Here is a 17,278-nt window from a genome sequence, read left to right as displayed (position 1 = left end):
TAATTCAATTGACGAAATTGAGATATATAACTTTAAAATGATGAATTTGAACATTATTAATGTATATAATATTTTTATTTTAATAATATATATAATTTTACTTTCAATTTATCGTTTTTTATTTGTCTTGAGAGCAGGGGACACAAATGGAAAACAATAATTGATTGGGGGCAGAGCTGGAATTTCCAAAAAAATTATCAACAAGCTGTAGCTGGGGCTGGATGGCCCGTCGTCCAGACCGGACCACCGCAGTTCAAACTTTTATTAAGGAATATGCTAAAAAACAATGGTGTAATAGTTATCAATTTTGTGGGTCCAAATTTACAGATTCTGACAAATTGACATGCAAATTTGTTTCACATGAAATGTTTAGGTCGGTGTTTTGTTTTCAAACTTTGAAGTAATTATCAGGATAAAAATACATTTATTTATGTGTATTTATAATAAAAATATATTACTCTGTCATCGCAAAATACTTTTATATTATAATATAAAATATGATTTTATTTATTAATAAAATATATTCTCATCTCACATTACGGAGGAGTTTCATATACATCGATTTTTACTTCACCTTCATCTCTTCCTCCTAACCAAACACAAAATTATCTCTTGTACATCATTTCTTTTGCTCGTCCATTTTCTACCCCAACCAAATACACTCTAAAAGTGAACTTATTGCAGATTATAGCAATTTAATCTTTGAAGCAAATTTAGCAGTAGATATGTGCAATCTAGTGCGATTTCAAAGAACCTGTAAAGAATCTTTGACAAGTTGCACATTAAATTACCTCAATATGTATAATTTCGGAAGTAAAATCTTTTGATTTTGTTTTTATTTACAATTTTCAGTGGAGAGTGTGCACTTTTAATTATATATACATTTTTTTTAAAAATAAAAGTATGTTTCCGTTGTGTCGAATTAATATATATATATATGTATATATGTATGTTTTTATTTGATGAAAATGATAGTTTTATTTTTTATTGTCAGTGATGTCAAATTAAATGCATTTTTTTAAATGAAATTTATTGTTATACTTTTTATTGATATAGAATTGTCGAGAATGTCATGTTAAATCATTATATAATTCATCTTCTATTAAAGACTATATTAATAAATTTAAAATAATCTTACTCATTAAAAAAATAAAATAAAAACTTACTTTTAATGATTATAAAAAAGACAACTGAAAGCAAAAAAGAAAGAAAGATGGATGGAAGATAAAAAGAAAAATTAATTTTAAAATAATTTCAAAATCTCAGTATATAAAAAGTAATAATTGAAATGTGATAGTAAAACATTTTCAATGAAAATATATATAAACAAACATATTTTCATTCACTGTTGTTTTAAAAACTAAAATAAAACAAAGCAAGGCAATAATGTATCTATAAAGAATAAAAGAAAAAGATTATGCATCGGGTGTTGTATTTACTGAATAGTAAGTGTGTTATTTGTATTGAATAGTATATCCGATAAGAATGATTTTAATCGATTTATTTTAATTAATAATAATTCACCGTTATTATTTCAAAAAAAAAATATTTTCCTAACTTTTCTAATAAAGGTATAAATGATTAAATTAATGATAATAATGATTGAACGATGAAGAATCATAGTTGTGTAATGTCGGAAACTCATCTCACGAAATGATTTCTCCTCCAGCAATTAGTGATGCGTACAAAATCCCTGGCCTCAGTTTTGTTATTATTACTTTGTTTGAACGTAATTGTCTTATCATTTCGTTTGTTTTGTACAATTACCTAATTATAATTTGAAATAATTACTATTTCAATCAAATCAAAATAAGAGATGATGTTTGACCTGAATGATTAAAATTTAGAAACCCGTTTATTATTTTTATTCTTCCTGCACGAAATTATTATTTTATTGTCTTCTATTTTTTTTAAATAATACGTAAAATATATGTAATAAATAATTAATTAGTGGATGTAATGATATGGTTATCATTAAAAAAATAGTGCAAGATTTTGGACATCAACTCTAAATAGGAGTCGGACCCCACATGCATGGAAGTATCTCCTTTTTTGTGGCATTGGTTATTACATTTTTTTTTTTAAATTTTTACTTTTTAAGAAAGGCCCAGGTTAAACAATATAAAGCTTTAGTACAATGCTGCATGAATCAGACAAAAAAAAGCAAATAAAGAAGTGGCTACCACGGTCCAAGGCCCCCTCTTTTTTTTTTGAAAAAAATAAATAAATTAGTGGCGAGATGTATTTTTAATTTTGTATAGATTTTTATATAAAAATGAGTATGTTTGAATTAGTTGATGAGATTGTGTTTTGTGTTGTTAGTAGTGTCAAATCAACGTATTTTCTTTTATTCGATGAAAATGATGATAATATTTTTTATTTGATTTAAAAAGCATTATATGTATAAATATGTAAAAGAGTAATGATTGAGATGATAATGAAAGTGATTCGGGTGAGGTCCTCCGTGACCCAGAGCTAATCTGGATGGTGATCTGGCAACACATAGATGTGATGTGTATCTCGAGTTAGACCAATGATTATTGGCCTATGCACACATTGCTGGGCTAGTTGATGTGACCACCGCAACAAAGTTTAAGTCTAGGGTTCAAAGTTGTAAGAATCTTACAATGCGATCTCGTTGGAGACAGTGAGATCTCATAATAAATACATACTTGTCAAATAGGCCCTCCAAGTATTAATAATTCTTTATGTCTCAGACTCCATATAGACCACGTGTTAATAGAACAACCGTCAGATGAGTGCCAAATCAATGATCTCCAGCGAGTCATGGGGACAGGCGGGCCGGGTCACCTGATCAAAATATGCAGATCTATGAAATGTTTAGATATTTATCATTTTTCTGGGATATTTCGATTCTTTTATTAATTTAGTGTATTTTCGTATAGATATCAACAAATATACTCTCACTTTCACGACTGATTTAAAAATTCATTAATTATTATAGCATAATAGCCCCAATTTATTTTGTTTAGAAGAGAGACAATCAATTGTAATTATATGTTTTATATAATTCTAAATGTTTCTATTGCGTGAAAGTATCAAATTAAATTATAGTTGTGGTTTATATTTCAAATCGATTGTTGGAATCTAAGACTAGGCTTTGGATTGATTGATTGGTGTGATAATAATGGAATAACTTATAATTTGAGGTTGAATCAGCTCCTAATAGATGGAGGTTGAGACAGGACAGACTATCCGAGAAAAGTTTGATAACAAGTATGATTAAAGCATGTAGCTTTTGGAGAATCTAAAGAAGAAACAATGATGACTTGTAAGAATTAAGGAGATCTAAAGAGTAAAGCATTAAAGTAGCTAGATATATAGTCATCACTATCAAACTTTACTTGTTTGGATAATATCTTTTACCTCAATGGTGGGCATGAGTTTATTTGGACACTTTATTCACATTTAGGTTATTTTTTAATGTGTTGGTAATTCATTAGAGTTTGGACAAGAAGTTCAAGAAACATTCACAACTCATGAATGTTAGGTGATTGTCTTTTGTTTTGGGTAAATTACCATAAGGTTTTTTTTTTTAAATTTATCATAATTATAAATATCCCCTCATTGTTTGAAAAATTATTAATATCATAAAATATCCTCCTGTAATGAGCTGTCACAGGGGGTATTTATAATTTTTCAAACAACAAAATGGTATTTAATTATAACAAATTTTAAGAAGAGTCCGTTGTTTTATCCCAATTTTTTGAAGGTATTTGTGGTTATTGTTGATCTTGAATATCAAACTCATTTTGTAAAAGTTTTTGGTGGCACTTGAGATAGGTAGTTTTTTAAGTGATATTATGCACTGTATTATGTTATTTATGATATAAAGTCGAATTTGTTGGATCTAAGATTGAGTTATTTAATTAAATATTATAAAAAAAATTACAAATCTATTGCAAAAGCGGTAGAATTTCAAATTTGATGGAAGTCGTTAGTTTTAAAATTAATTTTTTTAAAAAAAATTGGCATGTCGTAAGTAGCAATAATGACACCAAGTCGTTACCATACCCTACCAAATTCACAAAATAAAAATTTATTTTCAAACCCAAATCGACCCTGTCCAAATTGAATTTGAAATACCGAAATTCTATTCAATCGATCTGATTGTCATCCCTAAATAATAATAATAAAAAAAAATCTGTTTAGTTAGGGTTGAAGAGAGCTCCCCACCCACCATGTAGGGTCATTATTCATTAAATGCAAGAATTGTTTCAAAACACGTCTAATCATTGTTCAATTAGCTATTTGTGAACGACTAACTGACAATTTTGGTACAATATGTTTAATTTTTCATCTGTTGTATAAAAATTGAGGTGAAGTCAAAATGAATAACAAAATGGGAGCAAAAGGGGTAACGATTTGCTCTCCCAATCCCCCACCCACCACCAATTTCACACATGAATCCCTCCTCAACCTAATCAATTGCTATCCACATCAATACAATTTACAGGACACGTCGTACGTATGATGATGAAATGATTACAAGCAAAAGATTAATACAAACTCCTGGAGAGTAAAAGCTCTACCCACCCAATTTAATTAATCATGATTGACTCCCCAACTGTAGTAATTATCCTAATCATTTACTCTATTTTTTTATTCTATTCTTAGTGAACAAATTTGAAATCATGAGTTCGAATCTCATTAAATGTTTGGATATTTGTCGCATCTATGTGAGTTATCGTATTATAATTTATTTGTTAAATTGATATAATTTACTTACTAATTTTAGTTATATTGATATATTAGTTGAATCGATGTATAATTCAATTTTTTTTTTTGGTAAAGAATACGAGTTTTTTTTTTTAGGTTTATTTGTTCGATACTATTCTCGGCACACCCCATGCTGAAATGTGATGTGCATCGCTTGAAAAATACATCTTTTAACTCTCTAATTTTTTGTATTATAAACTTTATTAATTTATTTTGACTAAGAGGGATAAAAAAATAGACGAATTTGTAATATGAGTTCTTAAGGCACAGCCCATTCAAAACCCAAGACAAACTTGGAATTCAATACTATACTTCTCCGGCCCATGACCCATTAAAGTTAATCTGGATCCAAATTTAAAATTAAAAATCTTATTTTTGGTATGTGTAAATAAGATCAGAAGAGTTTTAAACCTACATCCCTTTTTTTTTTTTAAAAAAAAAATAATTATGTCATTCTTTTGTAAAATTTGATGGAATCATAAGTAGATTTTTATACTTTTGGTATTTTTTTCTATCTAATAAATAAATTTATTTATTAAAAAAATTCACCATTATATATATATATATTTTTATCAAACTACCCTTATAAGAAATGAAATTGTACTTCTTATATGCATTAATGATGAAGATGTATACGAGATAATTTGGTTAGAAAATAGTTTTTAAATTGTAATAAGTTAGTAACAAAGTCAAATAAAACTAAATATGAATTGTTATGCATTTCGTTTTTGTTTATATTAGCAAATTTATATATTTTGGTTAATAAATAAATTTATTTATTAGATGAAAATAGATATCAAGAGCATTATATATAATTTTTTAAATTGTAAAAATTTTATGTGTAATTGTATTAAATGTTAGAGAGGGTAATGTAATTATCCGAAAAGAGTTATTAACCTATGAAAAAAAAAAAAAAAAAAAGAAAGGAGTTTAAAAGCAAAGTGACCCAAAACCCCAACCCCAACCCCAAGGGTGAAATTTGGTGTGCCTTCTTCAGTGTTGGCTTGAAGAAAAAGAAAACCAAATCCAAACCCAACCCCTCTGCTACTGAAACAGAGCGAGAGAGAGAGAGAGAGAGTCAAACGGTGGCATATTGCAATGTTCAGAAACCAATACGACACGGACGTGACAACATGGTCTCCGGCTGGGCGGCTATTCCAAGTGGAGTATGCGATGGAGGCGGTGAAGCAGGGGTCTGCAGCGATAGGCCTGAGATCGAAGACCCACGTGGTGTTGGCGTGTGTGAACAAGGCGAGTTCAGAGCTTTCCTCGCACCAGAAGAAGATCTTCAAGGTCGACGACCACATCGGAGTCGCCATTGCCGGACTGACTGCCGACGGCCGCGTCCTCTCCCGATATCTGCGCAACGAGTGCATTAATTATTCGTATACATATGAGTCATCGCTCCCCGTCGGCCGGCTTGTTGTTCAGCTGGCTGACAAGGCTCAGGTTTAGTATTTATGTGGTCCTTCAATTGATTTTCATTTTTATTTCTCATGCTTGTTGGTGAATTTTCGTGTGAAGGTTTGGGAGAAATGTGTAACTAGGAACTCGGGTTTAAAATTGAGAATTAGTGGCATGAGAATTTCGCTATGGACCTGAATTCAGAAATTTGATCAACTTTTGTTGGTACCATAATGAAGTTCTTGTTTGTGCAAAGTTCAATATAGAGACTGACATTTCGTTTCTACAATATATATGTCCAGTGAGGAAGTTAACATATGTGGGAATTGAGGGATATTGTCATAGAGTTGGAGTGCCTAGTGTGAGGATGTCAGTGCAAAATTTAGATTTATCCTCCTCTTTTAGGATTTTTGGCAGGAATTTAGAGCTTGTTTGTAAACTAACTGAGAAATTGAAAGAAATTTTGTTAGCTCTTTGTTAACCGACGAGGCTATGTGTGAGGAGAAAGTGGAAAGACAAACGAAAAGCACTTCGTCTGGATTTGTTTCCATTTACATTTTAAGAAATATCTTTTGAAATGTTTGAGAAGATTCTCTCGGTCAGTTTGTGGAAATGAAAATGTATATGGATGAATTAGTTGCAAAGTTTATTCTCTTGAGTCTGATAGATTAATTTTCCATTTCATACTAAAACATATTTGAATTTTCAAATGTAAAATAAAGATTATTTTCTAAATATGAGTGGTAGGATTTTGATACATTGAATGTAGGCTTTGAGCATAGGCTTGAAGCCTTGAGCACTTGGGTGCAGGGCATGAAAAATAGGGTTGCTTTTCGAAAACATTTTCCGAGAAGATTTCCTGATAATATCTCTAATCAAACATGTTTTCATTATGGGAAAATGAATATATAAATCCATCAAGTTTTGTCTCCATTTCTTGGAACTTGTTGCGGAATGTATTAGTAGGTGTTGTCTCTGTATTAATGTCCACTACGAGTTATTCTGCTTTAGATCTGCTATGATTGTGATTGGAGTCTGAACCGACCAGGAGTTCTTGTTTCTTTTGAATATATCAGAAAAACATGTAATTGAGAAGCCAATATCCACTGAAATATCATATTTGGCTCTGGTATTTGCCTTCTTCAGTGTATTAATTGCAAAACCCCTTTCTTTTCCAACCTAAAATTTGTTAATCACTATCATCCTTTTTCATTATTCTCATGTAGGTCTGCACACAACGCTCCTGGAAACGACCTTATGGCGTTGGCCTGCTTGTTGGTGGCCTAGATGAATCTGGAGCTCACCTTTATTACAACTGTCCTAGCGGTAATTACTTTGAATATCAAGCATTTGCAATTGGATCCCGATCACAGGCTGCAAAGACATATTTAGAACGGAAGTTTGAAGGTTTCATGGACGCAAGGGAAGATTTGATCAAGGACGCCCTTTTTGCACTGCGGGAAACCTTACAGGGAGAAAAACTGACGAGTTCAATATGCACAATTGCCATAGTGGGAGTTGGGGAGGCATTCCATATACTGGATCAAGAAACTGTGCAGGCTCTGATCGATGAGTTTGAGATAGTAGGTGAAGAGCCACCTGCTGATGAGGCTGCTACTCCAGATCAAAGCAGTGATGCTGAACCAGGTCCAGCCGATCAGGGAACCCCTTCTGATCAAGGTGCTACTCCAATGGATATCTGATGAAAGTTACCTTGTGTGGTTGCTTTTCTTGGTGAAAGTGTCATGTTGGTAAAACTCCCTCCCCCAAGAAAGAAGTGCTTGTCGAACTTGATGCTTTCATGTTGTTGTGTACCTCTGCAGGATAGACATTAACAGAAGCGCAATGCAACTATTTGAGTTAATCCTCTTGTACCTTGCTTCATATTTGTACTGTGACGAAGTGATGAATCTCCATACTGAGGTCGTAATAGTGATATCTGTGCCTCTTTCTGTATGTTATAGCCTGGTGGATCTCTTGCAAAAATTGCAGTAAGGTATAATGCGTATCTTCTATAGAGTTGAACAAGCATCATGGGCTTTAGAGTATTTCTGTTGGATTGTTTGCCCCTTTTAAGCATCTTACTTCGTCCATTAGAAACAGTATGAGAAATATATATATATATATATATATATTATTAGCAGATGATTATAGTTTAGCTTGCAACTCTGTAATGCTTTGTTTCTGCATTTCGTTTCCTTGAACGTCATTTATTCTAGGGAGGAGGTGGGGTTGCCAGTTTTCCTGGCAATCGATGGATGTAATATGAAGACGAAGTGATAACTCTGGTGGATCCACATTTTCAACTTAAAGAAAAAATGAATTGCGTCGATCTGTGATCCAAAATGCCCTTGGGGCCCATAAACTGGTAATTGCTGATGAAAAGATATGGTAAGTTAGAGAATCACAAGACATTCAAAATTGTAAGTCTAATTATTGAATTCTCAGCTTCGTAGATTGTTTGCCAAGGTTGAAGACGGCAGTTGTAATAGAATCTGCCCCAGAATGGAACTCCAAATAGCCTTCTCGCATAAACTTGGTCATAATAACCTCCATGGCTCTATTAACGCCACGATGACCTGTAATCTCTATCACCATATTGGGGTTCAGGAATTTCAAGTCCCTTTATCTGCATTTGTTTGTACATCCACTGCCAATTCTCTGGAGTCACCTCGCCACCAAGAGAACGGATGACAGACCCACCACTGCAAGAGCCGATCCTGCAGCAGTCCTCCAGTGACAGTCCATTCACGAGTCCATACAAAAACCCACTAGCAAAGAGATCCCCAGCACCAGTGGCATCAAGGGCTACTGCCTCCCCAATTGCAGGGACACGGACAACCTAGAAATACAATTCATAACGTCTCATTGTTAAGTCAAATTTATCAAATATTTCTTGATCATGGAAGTTGATTGCATAATTGTCATGATAATGAGTTTGTACTTTGTATATATACATTGGCAGAGATTTCGCTTGACGATTTAGGTTTTGCTGACATTATTCATTGTCCTTGTGTATTAATGTTCTTTTGATGCTTCTTCTTTTCTCTTTGGTGGTTAATAATGGAACTAAAACGCCAAATGGAAGATACAGCACATAGAACATACCTCCTTTCCGTGTTTCGCGATGCAGCCCTTTGAGCCTAATGTCACCACAGCCCACTGGCAGTGGTTGGCCAGAAATTCAAGAGCTGACTCCGAATCTGCTTTGTCTTCACCCCTGAAATTAATTAGCAACAGCTAATAAGGAATTGCCTAAATTTCGCAATCCAACCTCAGAAGAATGTAGCCGAAGATTCTCATCTGGATTATTACCCCAGAAGTTCTGCCGCTTCATCCTCATTGGCAAAGCAAAGGTCTACACACCCGGACTCCAGTAACTGTAGAAGTGGGAACCTAAACTCCCTTACCATCTGCCAAAGAATATTACATAAAAAATTCCAAGTATGCTCAGGGAGCAGCTCCAATTCTTGTTACCAATTACTCACATCTTAGAGAAACTCAATCCCAACTTCTCTCTTTTAAGTAAAAAGTTCAAAAATTTCAAGGTTGCCCAGGTATTACCTCAAAACTGGCCAGATCAAGCGAAACAGAAACTCCCTCTTGCTTGGCAAGTGTAATGGCTGCCTGAATGATTTCTATATTGAATATTGCGTATCTCAGCACTAACCACTGTACAATTACAAATGGATTAACTTACATGTACAGAGTGTATCAAAAAGAAGCTAGTAGCTTGATGAAACCTAACATCCAAAAACACATTTTGCGATTTCATTTACAAAATATCCAAGAGTCAGGCAGCATTAATTACATCACAATTCAGATTCAAGAATTGAATATCTGTAGCTGCAGGGACAATCCAACCTTCCTTTCGGTTTTTCTCTTTCCAAATTGGGAGAAACGAACAGCATAACCGAAAAAGAACAAGAACTGTCAGAGATGTCTCACCTTGGAACCTTGCAAATCTGCTGTAGTCAATTCATCTGCCTGTAAAGGATAACATCTTGAGAATACATTTGCTTGTCTTAACCAACATGTCAAGAATTTCTCTTAGTGCTTCAACACTAGCAGACTAGATCAAGGCAAATATACCTGAACTTTTACAGCACCAGAGAGACATGGTCGCATTGTACGATTCCCCAATTCATCAACTAAGCAAACACACTGCATTGCATATTTCAGAAATCATGTCCTAATACATATTATCATTAACCTACAAATTTCATTGTACAAGGGAATTGCATTTGTAGAGGCAGAATCACCTGTGCGGTGGGCCCACTTTTCAACCTCAATCTTGAGAGGTTAACTTTGTAAGAACTCATATTGTCTACGAACAAGCATCCTTGATCATCATCCCCACATGCCCCAATTATACCACAAGTAACCCCAAAGCCGGCAGCGAGGCCTCTAATAGTATTAGCAACACTTCCCCCTGCATTGGTTTTCAATGAAGATGTAGTCTCCGGAGAAGCAATAACATGGGTATTAACCTCATTCAAGATTAGATTCAGCTCTTCAACATCAACCTAGCACAGCCAAAAGCATAAATCAATAGATTTCAACAATTATTATTGAACATCGAGAAACAACCTAAAAGAGTGCAGTCCTTACAGCAATCAGCAAACCAAGAAGTATTCCCCTCAATATGATCATGCAACTGATGAGAGGCATCTAACATACATAATATCAGACAAGAAATGACATATATGACAATATTTTATCCGCCAAATGCACAAATTTATTCACCATAGACATTAAGAAAAAATGAATATTCTATGACATAACCAGAATCCAAGTGATTACATGAATAAACTACTGGATTACAAACGCTCTTGAGAATAAAAATTTATCCTTTTCACTGAATTGTATAAACATCAAACGTAGCATATAAGAATTGCGTTCACATCCATAACAATTTCACCAAAAAGATTCCAACTTCATCATAATCTGAACTGAAGCTCAAGGAACACACAGGAAACCGAAAGCAAAAGCCATGCCAACATTTGCATCCAAAATCCAAATGGGCACCCATAATCTCCGTCAGAAACCCACAAAATTCATCAAAACACTGACAGAACTCAAACAAAATACAGAATATGAGGACTCATACAGGGAAAGAGCCGCCGGGCTCGCCAGGGATTCGGGAGAGGAGGGACCGATCGACTCTAGCCGCGTGGTCCACCAGGGCAGAGGGCTGTAGGCCAAGTATCACAGGTGCAGCAGCAGCAACAACAGCAGTTGAATCATTTTCTCTATTGTTGATTTTGGGCTGAATTTCAATACCCATTTGTGTTGTGGGATTCTTGAGTTCTTGAAAGAGGATTGCCCGCTCTAATGCAGTGCCGCCACTTTCCACTCCTCCCCTTCCATGCTCTGTTTTATCTTTGTATTTATAGACAGACACTCCTCAACATCTGAATATCTGATACACAAATATTTCTATTTTGTTATAGGGTTCTATAAGTTTTTGGCCCACAAATTTTAGATTCTGCTCTAAAATATCATATATTCTTTTAAATTAGAGGAATATATAAATCTAGTCAATATTTTGTTAATCTAATTTTGCTTTCAAAACATGTAGAAAGAGTTTCATAATCTTCCAAGAAACCGTTTAAAAAGAGACAGGTAACCAGAATTAGTATGCAACTTTGTTATATAATCTTCATGAAAATCAGATAATAAATTTGTTTGAACTTTTTTAACTGTTTACATGTTTGAATTAGGTTTGCAAGTGGGCAATGATGCAGCAACAAGATAATGCTAACTTTCTTGCATATTCCACATAAAAAGATCCGAGAATACAAAGAATGGACAAGAATCCAACAAAAACAAACAGATAAAGAGACCCCAATCATTCGACAGAAATTGGCATGAAGATGAGTGAGGGACGCTGTTTCCGTCTTCTTTATAATCATCTCAGCTGAATTCACGGGATTGGCTCATCCTGTAGATCTTTGCCTTTTCAATGTCCGACCAGCTAATCATACGTTGCTTTTAGAGATTCCCACCAACAATAATGCAAGAAGAATGACTTACAAATAATAATTCTCTACTTGAAGAGTTAAGTTGATTTGGTGGAACCGAAACTTTTACATTTTTGTATCCAGGAAAGCTAAATAGTGCTATTCAATTGATCTGAGCTTAGTCAGATGAAGCTCAACAGTTCCACTGATTTTACAATAGAGTATTGGCAGTTGCTGCTGAGATTTGCATCAAAGTGAGGAAGAAGACCTTGGAAAAGATAAGAAGAAAGATCAATTCAATGGAATGTCACCGATTATCATGGTAAATTATGATCAAAGAAATTCATTGCATTGCAAACAGGGATCTCAAATACAAGGAAAGGAATACATTTTCATTGCATATTCTTTGAATGTAAGTACCCTGATTGAGTTAATGCACCCAAACAAAACTTGCAGTTTTATTTTTAGGCAATGAAGTGCTTACTATAAAAACCACGCACATCTATTCCTCTTGGTGTGAGATTTCAAGAGAGGAAAAACTGAAGGCAAATGGACTGCAAGTTGAAGCTCTTATTGAACAGCCTTCTGGGCTTTATTTGGTAAGATGTTATCTGGAAGAACCAGTTCTGGTGGAGTTTCACGATGTACACCCAGCATTGAATCGTACTCCTCATCACGGCGGGCAAATTTCTTGCGCAGCACCTTTTCAAATTCGATTTCGTCAAAAGATTTGGCATTTTCAGCAGCGTGGACCTTTGCAAGGTTAATATAATTGGTCGCAGATTGGGAGATGAAGGCAATTTCTTCATCAGTAAGCTTTCTGAGGAACTTGGCAGGGTTACCTGCCCACACCTGAGACACAATGATATAGATTTTGGTCACACCTAATAGTACCTTGAGAATTAAAATGGACGAAATTGCACTCAAGAATTAAAATCTAGTCGATATAATTGATTAACGAAGAATTGTGGCTAGTCAACTCTTACTGCAGTATCATATTTTGTATATAGTGCTGTTTTACCAATAGAAGATAAAAGGAGAAAATAAGAAGGAAAACATAGAAGAGGGATCTACTATGCACAAGCACATGTTTTTAGTTATATTTTATGTGTATGGAAAGAGAGAAAGACTTGAAAGAAAGAAAATCTATCGGACCCATTTCCAAGAGTAATAAAGAAAATCTTTGCTCGCGAAACAAATACTACAATTTAAATTTGTTTCAATCTTGGAGGCGTTTCCATGTTTGGGAAAGGCAATGAAAGCATACCTCCCCAAAAGGGATTCTAGTATTCTGTCTCACCAGGGCTCCTGCAGCAACCATGGCATTCCTCTCCACAACTACACCATCAAGTAGGGTGGCTCCCATACCAACAAAAGCCTCATCCTCAATTGTGCAGCCATGTATAACTGCACTATGTCCTGCATTTTCAATTTCGGTTAGTATAGGTTGAAATCTAAAAGAGTAAAATATGGAGCTATCACTGTCTTATATGGAAACATATAAGACATACGAAATGAAGAGCTATAAAGATCACTAACCAATAGTGACATTATCTCCAATAATAGTTGGTAGCACCTTCCCGCTTAGATTAGATTTTGCTACATGCACAAGGGAGTTGTCTTGTATATTAGTTCCAGACCCAACACTGATACTATTCACATCACCTGTGTCCACAAAAGAGGTACATTAAACAAATTACAATGCGAAAGACAACAAATTAGTTCTTCTTTGGTTGTCTAACTAATTTTTTGACCTGTAACATTTTTGGTCTGAACATCTGGACTGTGGTTACAGTCAGTTGTTAAATATCTTGGCAAGTCTACTAATTTCCTAAAATTTTCAGAGTGTAGTTAGATTACCCGAAGTTTTATTGGCAAAGGAAGGATAAAAGGCTGAATTGACAAGATAAGTAGTGAAGGCTGCAGAAAAAGGTTACTGCTTCAATCAATCTCGATGTACTAATTTCATAAATAATGAGAATAGGATGCTGGGTGTACAGGGGCCAAACACTCCATGATTTACATAACATGCGACAAAAATTACAAAATGTCCAACTTCAGATTAGAAAAAGTCCATTTGCAAAACATTTCCAAGATCAATTTGGGAAGAAAGATTCAACTAGACTAAAATAATACATACTTGTGAATTAAGCACCTACCTCGGAGGACGCACCCATACCATATGGATGATCCTTGTCCCACCTGAACATCCCCAATGAGAGAGGCGCTTGGGGCAACAAAAGCATCCCTATCGACAACCGGTGATTTATCGAAGAGGTTCATCAGCGTTCGATGCCTAGACACTGAAATGGAATGGAATAAAGATAAATGCAAGAAGAATGGGGGTTCTTGAGAGAAAGTACCGTAGGTCTATAACAGATATGAATCTTTATCAACTGTGTTAAAGCAGTTTTCATACTTAAATACGCTCAAACAATCATACAACTTTTACTAGTTTGTCAAAAACACAGACAGAACGAATTCATGGATGAGATGAGTCAGTAATTTCAAGAGCTCCGAAACCTATCTCCACAATTCCCCCTTCTAGTCTACAACATTTCTCCTTCGTCACCGAAAAATGTTTCCTTTCCCTGCATATGCACTCCCCATATCACCCCCTCCCTCAAAAAAAGATAAGAATTATCAAACCCAGTTTCTCCAAATTCTAGAAGAACTAAAACTATGGCAAACAATCTCTGCATCTCAAAACCAACAAATCCTTAAAACAGTGGAAAATTGGCAAACAGATAAGAGACTAAAAAGAAGAGAACAAATGTGGGTTGAGAGTTGAATAATAAAAGAGAATTAAATCAAGAAGGACTCACGTTGTTCTTGAAAATAATAATTTCCTTGGAGGCGGCACCCGAGGCGATCCATGGCCTGACCCGTTTCCCGAACCCAAAGTCCTAACGTGTACACTGCTCTCCCTAAGCTCCCCATTCAACTCAAATTTCAATCTTGATTTGTTCTTGTGGGAAGGATCTCCGATATCCAAAGAGGCTTGATGGGTTTTTCAGCTGCGTTTGTGGAGTGATGGAATGGAGTTCACAGTGACTAGGGCGGGGGGCGGCTCTGGACTTGGAGGGGCAAATTTGTGAATTTTCGATCTCTTTCTGTCTGCCTTCAGTTCGGATCACAAAGTTACTATAATTTACAGACAACTCCAGTCTTTTAAGAATACATTTTCTGTTCAGTGTTCTTGCTTGATGAAATTAGGGTTATTTATTTTTTACTTTAAAATAAGTTAAATCAGAGTCTTTTTTTTGGTAAATAAGTTTAATTTTTATTTTAATTACTTTTTGCATATTTAAAAAAATACCCAATCCCTAACGGCAAAATTCACCCACCTATGAAGATAATTAGATAATTTCACATGTAAACTATTAATACACCAACTTTTTTATTATATCAATATTTCTACTTATAACTATTACTTTGAAATATTCAACTTTTACGTCTTAATCACCTGTCTATTCTCTTTTTAAGCATGGATAAAGAATATAGATTCTTACGAACACTATAAAAGTGGTAAATTCAAATTAAATTACATAATGAAATTTTGAAAATTATTAAATTAAAAAATAATAATTACGCACCTATAATTTTTTAAAATGTAGAAATCATTTAATACATTCATCGACAATCAACAATATAAAAAAATCTTGTGCGTGTAGTTATTCATAACTTATGCCTAAAACTTTATTAAATCTTTTTGGCCACCGACATAAGATTACATTTGTACAAGAATGTCTGATTTTATGGGACATGCGACGCTCCATAATTTACAGTATATTCATATAAATTATTTTAACTTTTAAGAAAAGTAAATATACATGTATTAAAAAAATATTAACATAATTATAAAAATCATTTATATTTTTTAAAACTTACATATATACCTCCTGAACATTATTTATAACAATTTTTACTATTTGGTTGACATATGTAATTTTCTGTTAAAAAAAAGAATCAGACATTGATGCTAACAATAAGTCGTATAGGGTGTTAATTTTTGTGTAAAAAAACCTTAATATAATTTAAATGAAAACGTAAGTAATAATTTTCTTAAAGAAACAAAGAATTAATTTGGTAACTCCGCAATGACATTGTTGCTTAAATGAATATTACAGGCTATGTACAGACAAGCCAGCACACCAGAAAAAGAGTGGGAAGGAAATGTCCGAAAAGACCAAAACACAAACCATATTTACATACATTATCAAGTCATATATAAACTCAAAAGTAGACTCAAGCGTTGATTCCGGTCCGGCCTGAACCGGCCATATTCCCGACGTGAAACTGGGAAGCGTACTTCTGCCGGGTCCCTTCCGTTGCAATCACCGGAGGTTCGTTCAGAAACGCCCAGTTACTACTGATCCACCTGCATCCAAACACCACAAATAATCATAAAATAGATAAAAAAGAAAAATAAAATTATGTGTATAATTTGAAAATGAAAGTAGGTATCTAGGGTGAGTGTATATATACGGTGAACGTATCAACCCGTACCAGCCATTCTTTTGTATTAGTTTTTCAAGATTTTTATCAGGTTCCGTCTCTAAGAGATCCGTCTCTGTTGTGGACAGTAGTGGGTCAGCAGTAGTAGCTCCCTCCTCCTTTCTTCTAATTTTTGTACCACCTTCCTCAAATACACTTTTCTGTACAACAAACAAATTTTAGTTTAATATTTTAATTTTCAAAATAATATTATTACATATATTATATTATTTTTTCTTTTTGTTTTTTGGAGAAAAAAAAGGAAACCTGGGGGGTGCGAGGGGAGAGAAGAGAAATATCCCTCAAGTGCTCCTCCTCTTTCAGCTTCTTGGACTTCCAAAACGCTTCAATTTCTTCCTTTGTCAATGATTTAGTCCTTCTATATTTTTCTGAATTAAAACCCACCAAATGTTAATTAAAACCTCCCATATATTTATAATATATATATTCAAATAATTAGATGAATGAATAAAATTAAGACAAAGAAATACTAACCAAGATTAGGGTGTGGGACAGGAGAGTCCCAACCTGCCATAAGAGAACCCATCGCCTGCTCCTAATTAATACACACTCTCTCTCAATGTACAGACAAACAACCAAAACAGCTTTGTTTCACAACTTAATTTCATCCAAGTGGTTGCAATGCAATGTGTTCTTCTTATAGACATGAAACA

General features: G+C 34.2%; 4 protein-coding genes across 7 annotated transcripts; 1 reads left to right on the top strand and 3 right to left on the bottom strand.

Moving 5' to 3' along the window:
• Positions 1-5,693: 5,693 nt before the first annotated feature.
• LOC105159252 (proteasome subunit alpha type-1-B) lies at positions 5,694-8,100 on the top strand. The gene is made up of 2 exons (XM_011076255.3): positions 5,694-6,189; positions 7,371-8,100. The coding sequence occupies exons 1-2, from the start codon at positions 5,839-5,841 to the stop codon at positions 7,845-7,847; spliced, it is 828 nt and encodes a 275-aa protein (XP_011074557.1). The 5' UTR covers positions 5,694-5,838; the 3' UTR covers positions 7,848-8,100.
• Positions 8,101-8,480: 380 nt separating this feature from the next.
• LOC105159290 (uncharacterized) lies at positions 8,481-11,566 on the bottom strand. The gene is made up of 8 exons (XM_088878300.1): positions 11,255-11,566; positions 10,407-10,670; positions 10,237-10,308; positions 10,093-10,131; positions 9,709-9,816; positions 9,460-9,557; positions 9,253-9,364; positions 8,481-8,986 (listed from the first exon to the last, which is right to left on the bottom strand). The coding sequence occupies exons 1-8, from the start codon at positions 11,429-11,431 to the stop codon at positions 8,708-8,710; spliced, it is 1,149 nt and encodes a 382-aa protein (XP_088734426.1). The 5' UTR covers positions 11,432-11,566; the 3' UTR covers positions 8,481-8,707.
• Positions 11,567-11,899: 333 nt separating this feature from the next.
• On the bottom strand, positions 11,900-15,303 carry LOC105159251 (gamma carbonic anhydrase 1, mitochondrial). Of its 4 annotated transcripts, none has more exons than XR_002286840.2 (7): positions 14,933-15,303; positions 14,267-14,410; positions 13,968-14,027; positions 13,647-13,772; positions 13,375-13,526; positions 12,592-12,959; positions 11,900-12,375 (listed from the first exon to the last, which is right to left on the bottom strand). XR_002286840.2 is itself a non-coding variant. In XM_020692929.2 (6 exons), the coding sequence occupies exons 1-6, from the start codon at positions 15,045-15,047 to the stop codon at positions 12,678-12,680; spliced, it is 879 nt and encodes a 292-aa protein (XP_020548588.1). In that variant the 5' UTR covers positions 15,048-15,303; the 3' UTR covers positions 12,435-12,677. The 4 variants fall into 4 exon arrangements, 2 of the variants coding, with proteins under 2 accessions (XP_020548588.1, XP_011074556.1); XR_002286842.2 differs by having other exon boundaries at positions 12,608-12,959; XM_020692929.2 differs by lacking the exon at positions 11,900-12,375 and having other exon boundaries at positions 12,435-12,959.
• An 885-nt stretch (positions 15,304-16,188) lies between these two features.
• On the bottom strand, positions 16,189-17,278 carry LOC105159250 (DNA polymerase epsilon catalytic subunit A). The gene is made up of 4 exons (XM_011076252.3): positions 17,100-17,278; positions 16,872-16,993; positions 16,617-16,765; positions 16,189-16,488 (listed from the first exon to the last, which is right to left on the bottom strand). The coding sequence occupies exons 1-4, from the start codon at positions 17,149-17,151 to the stop codon at positions 16,356-16,358; spliced, it is 456 nt and encodes a 151-aa protein (XP_011074554.1). The 5' UTR covers positions 17,152-17,278; the 3' UTR covers positions 16,189-16,355.

This window comes from Sesamum indicum, linkage group LG3 (assembly GCF_026168435.1).
Source record: "Sesamum indicum cultivar Baizhima isolate 11 linkage group LG3, ASM2616843v1, whole genome shotgun sequence".
Classification (NCBI taxonomy): Eukaryota; Viridiplantae; Streptophyta; class Magnoliopsida; order Lamiales; family Pedaliaceae; genus Sesamum; species Sesamum indicum.
The sequence above is the reverse complement of the archived record's forward strand: the minus strand, read 5'-3'. Positions and strand labels throughout refer to the sequence as shown.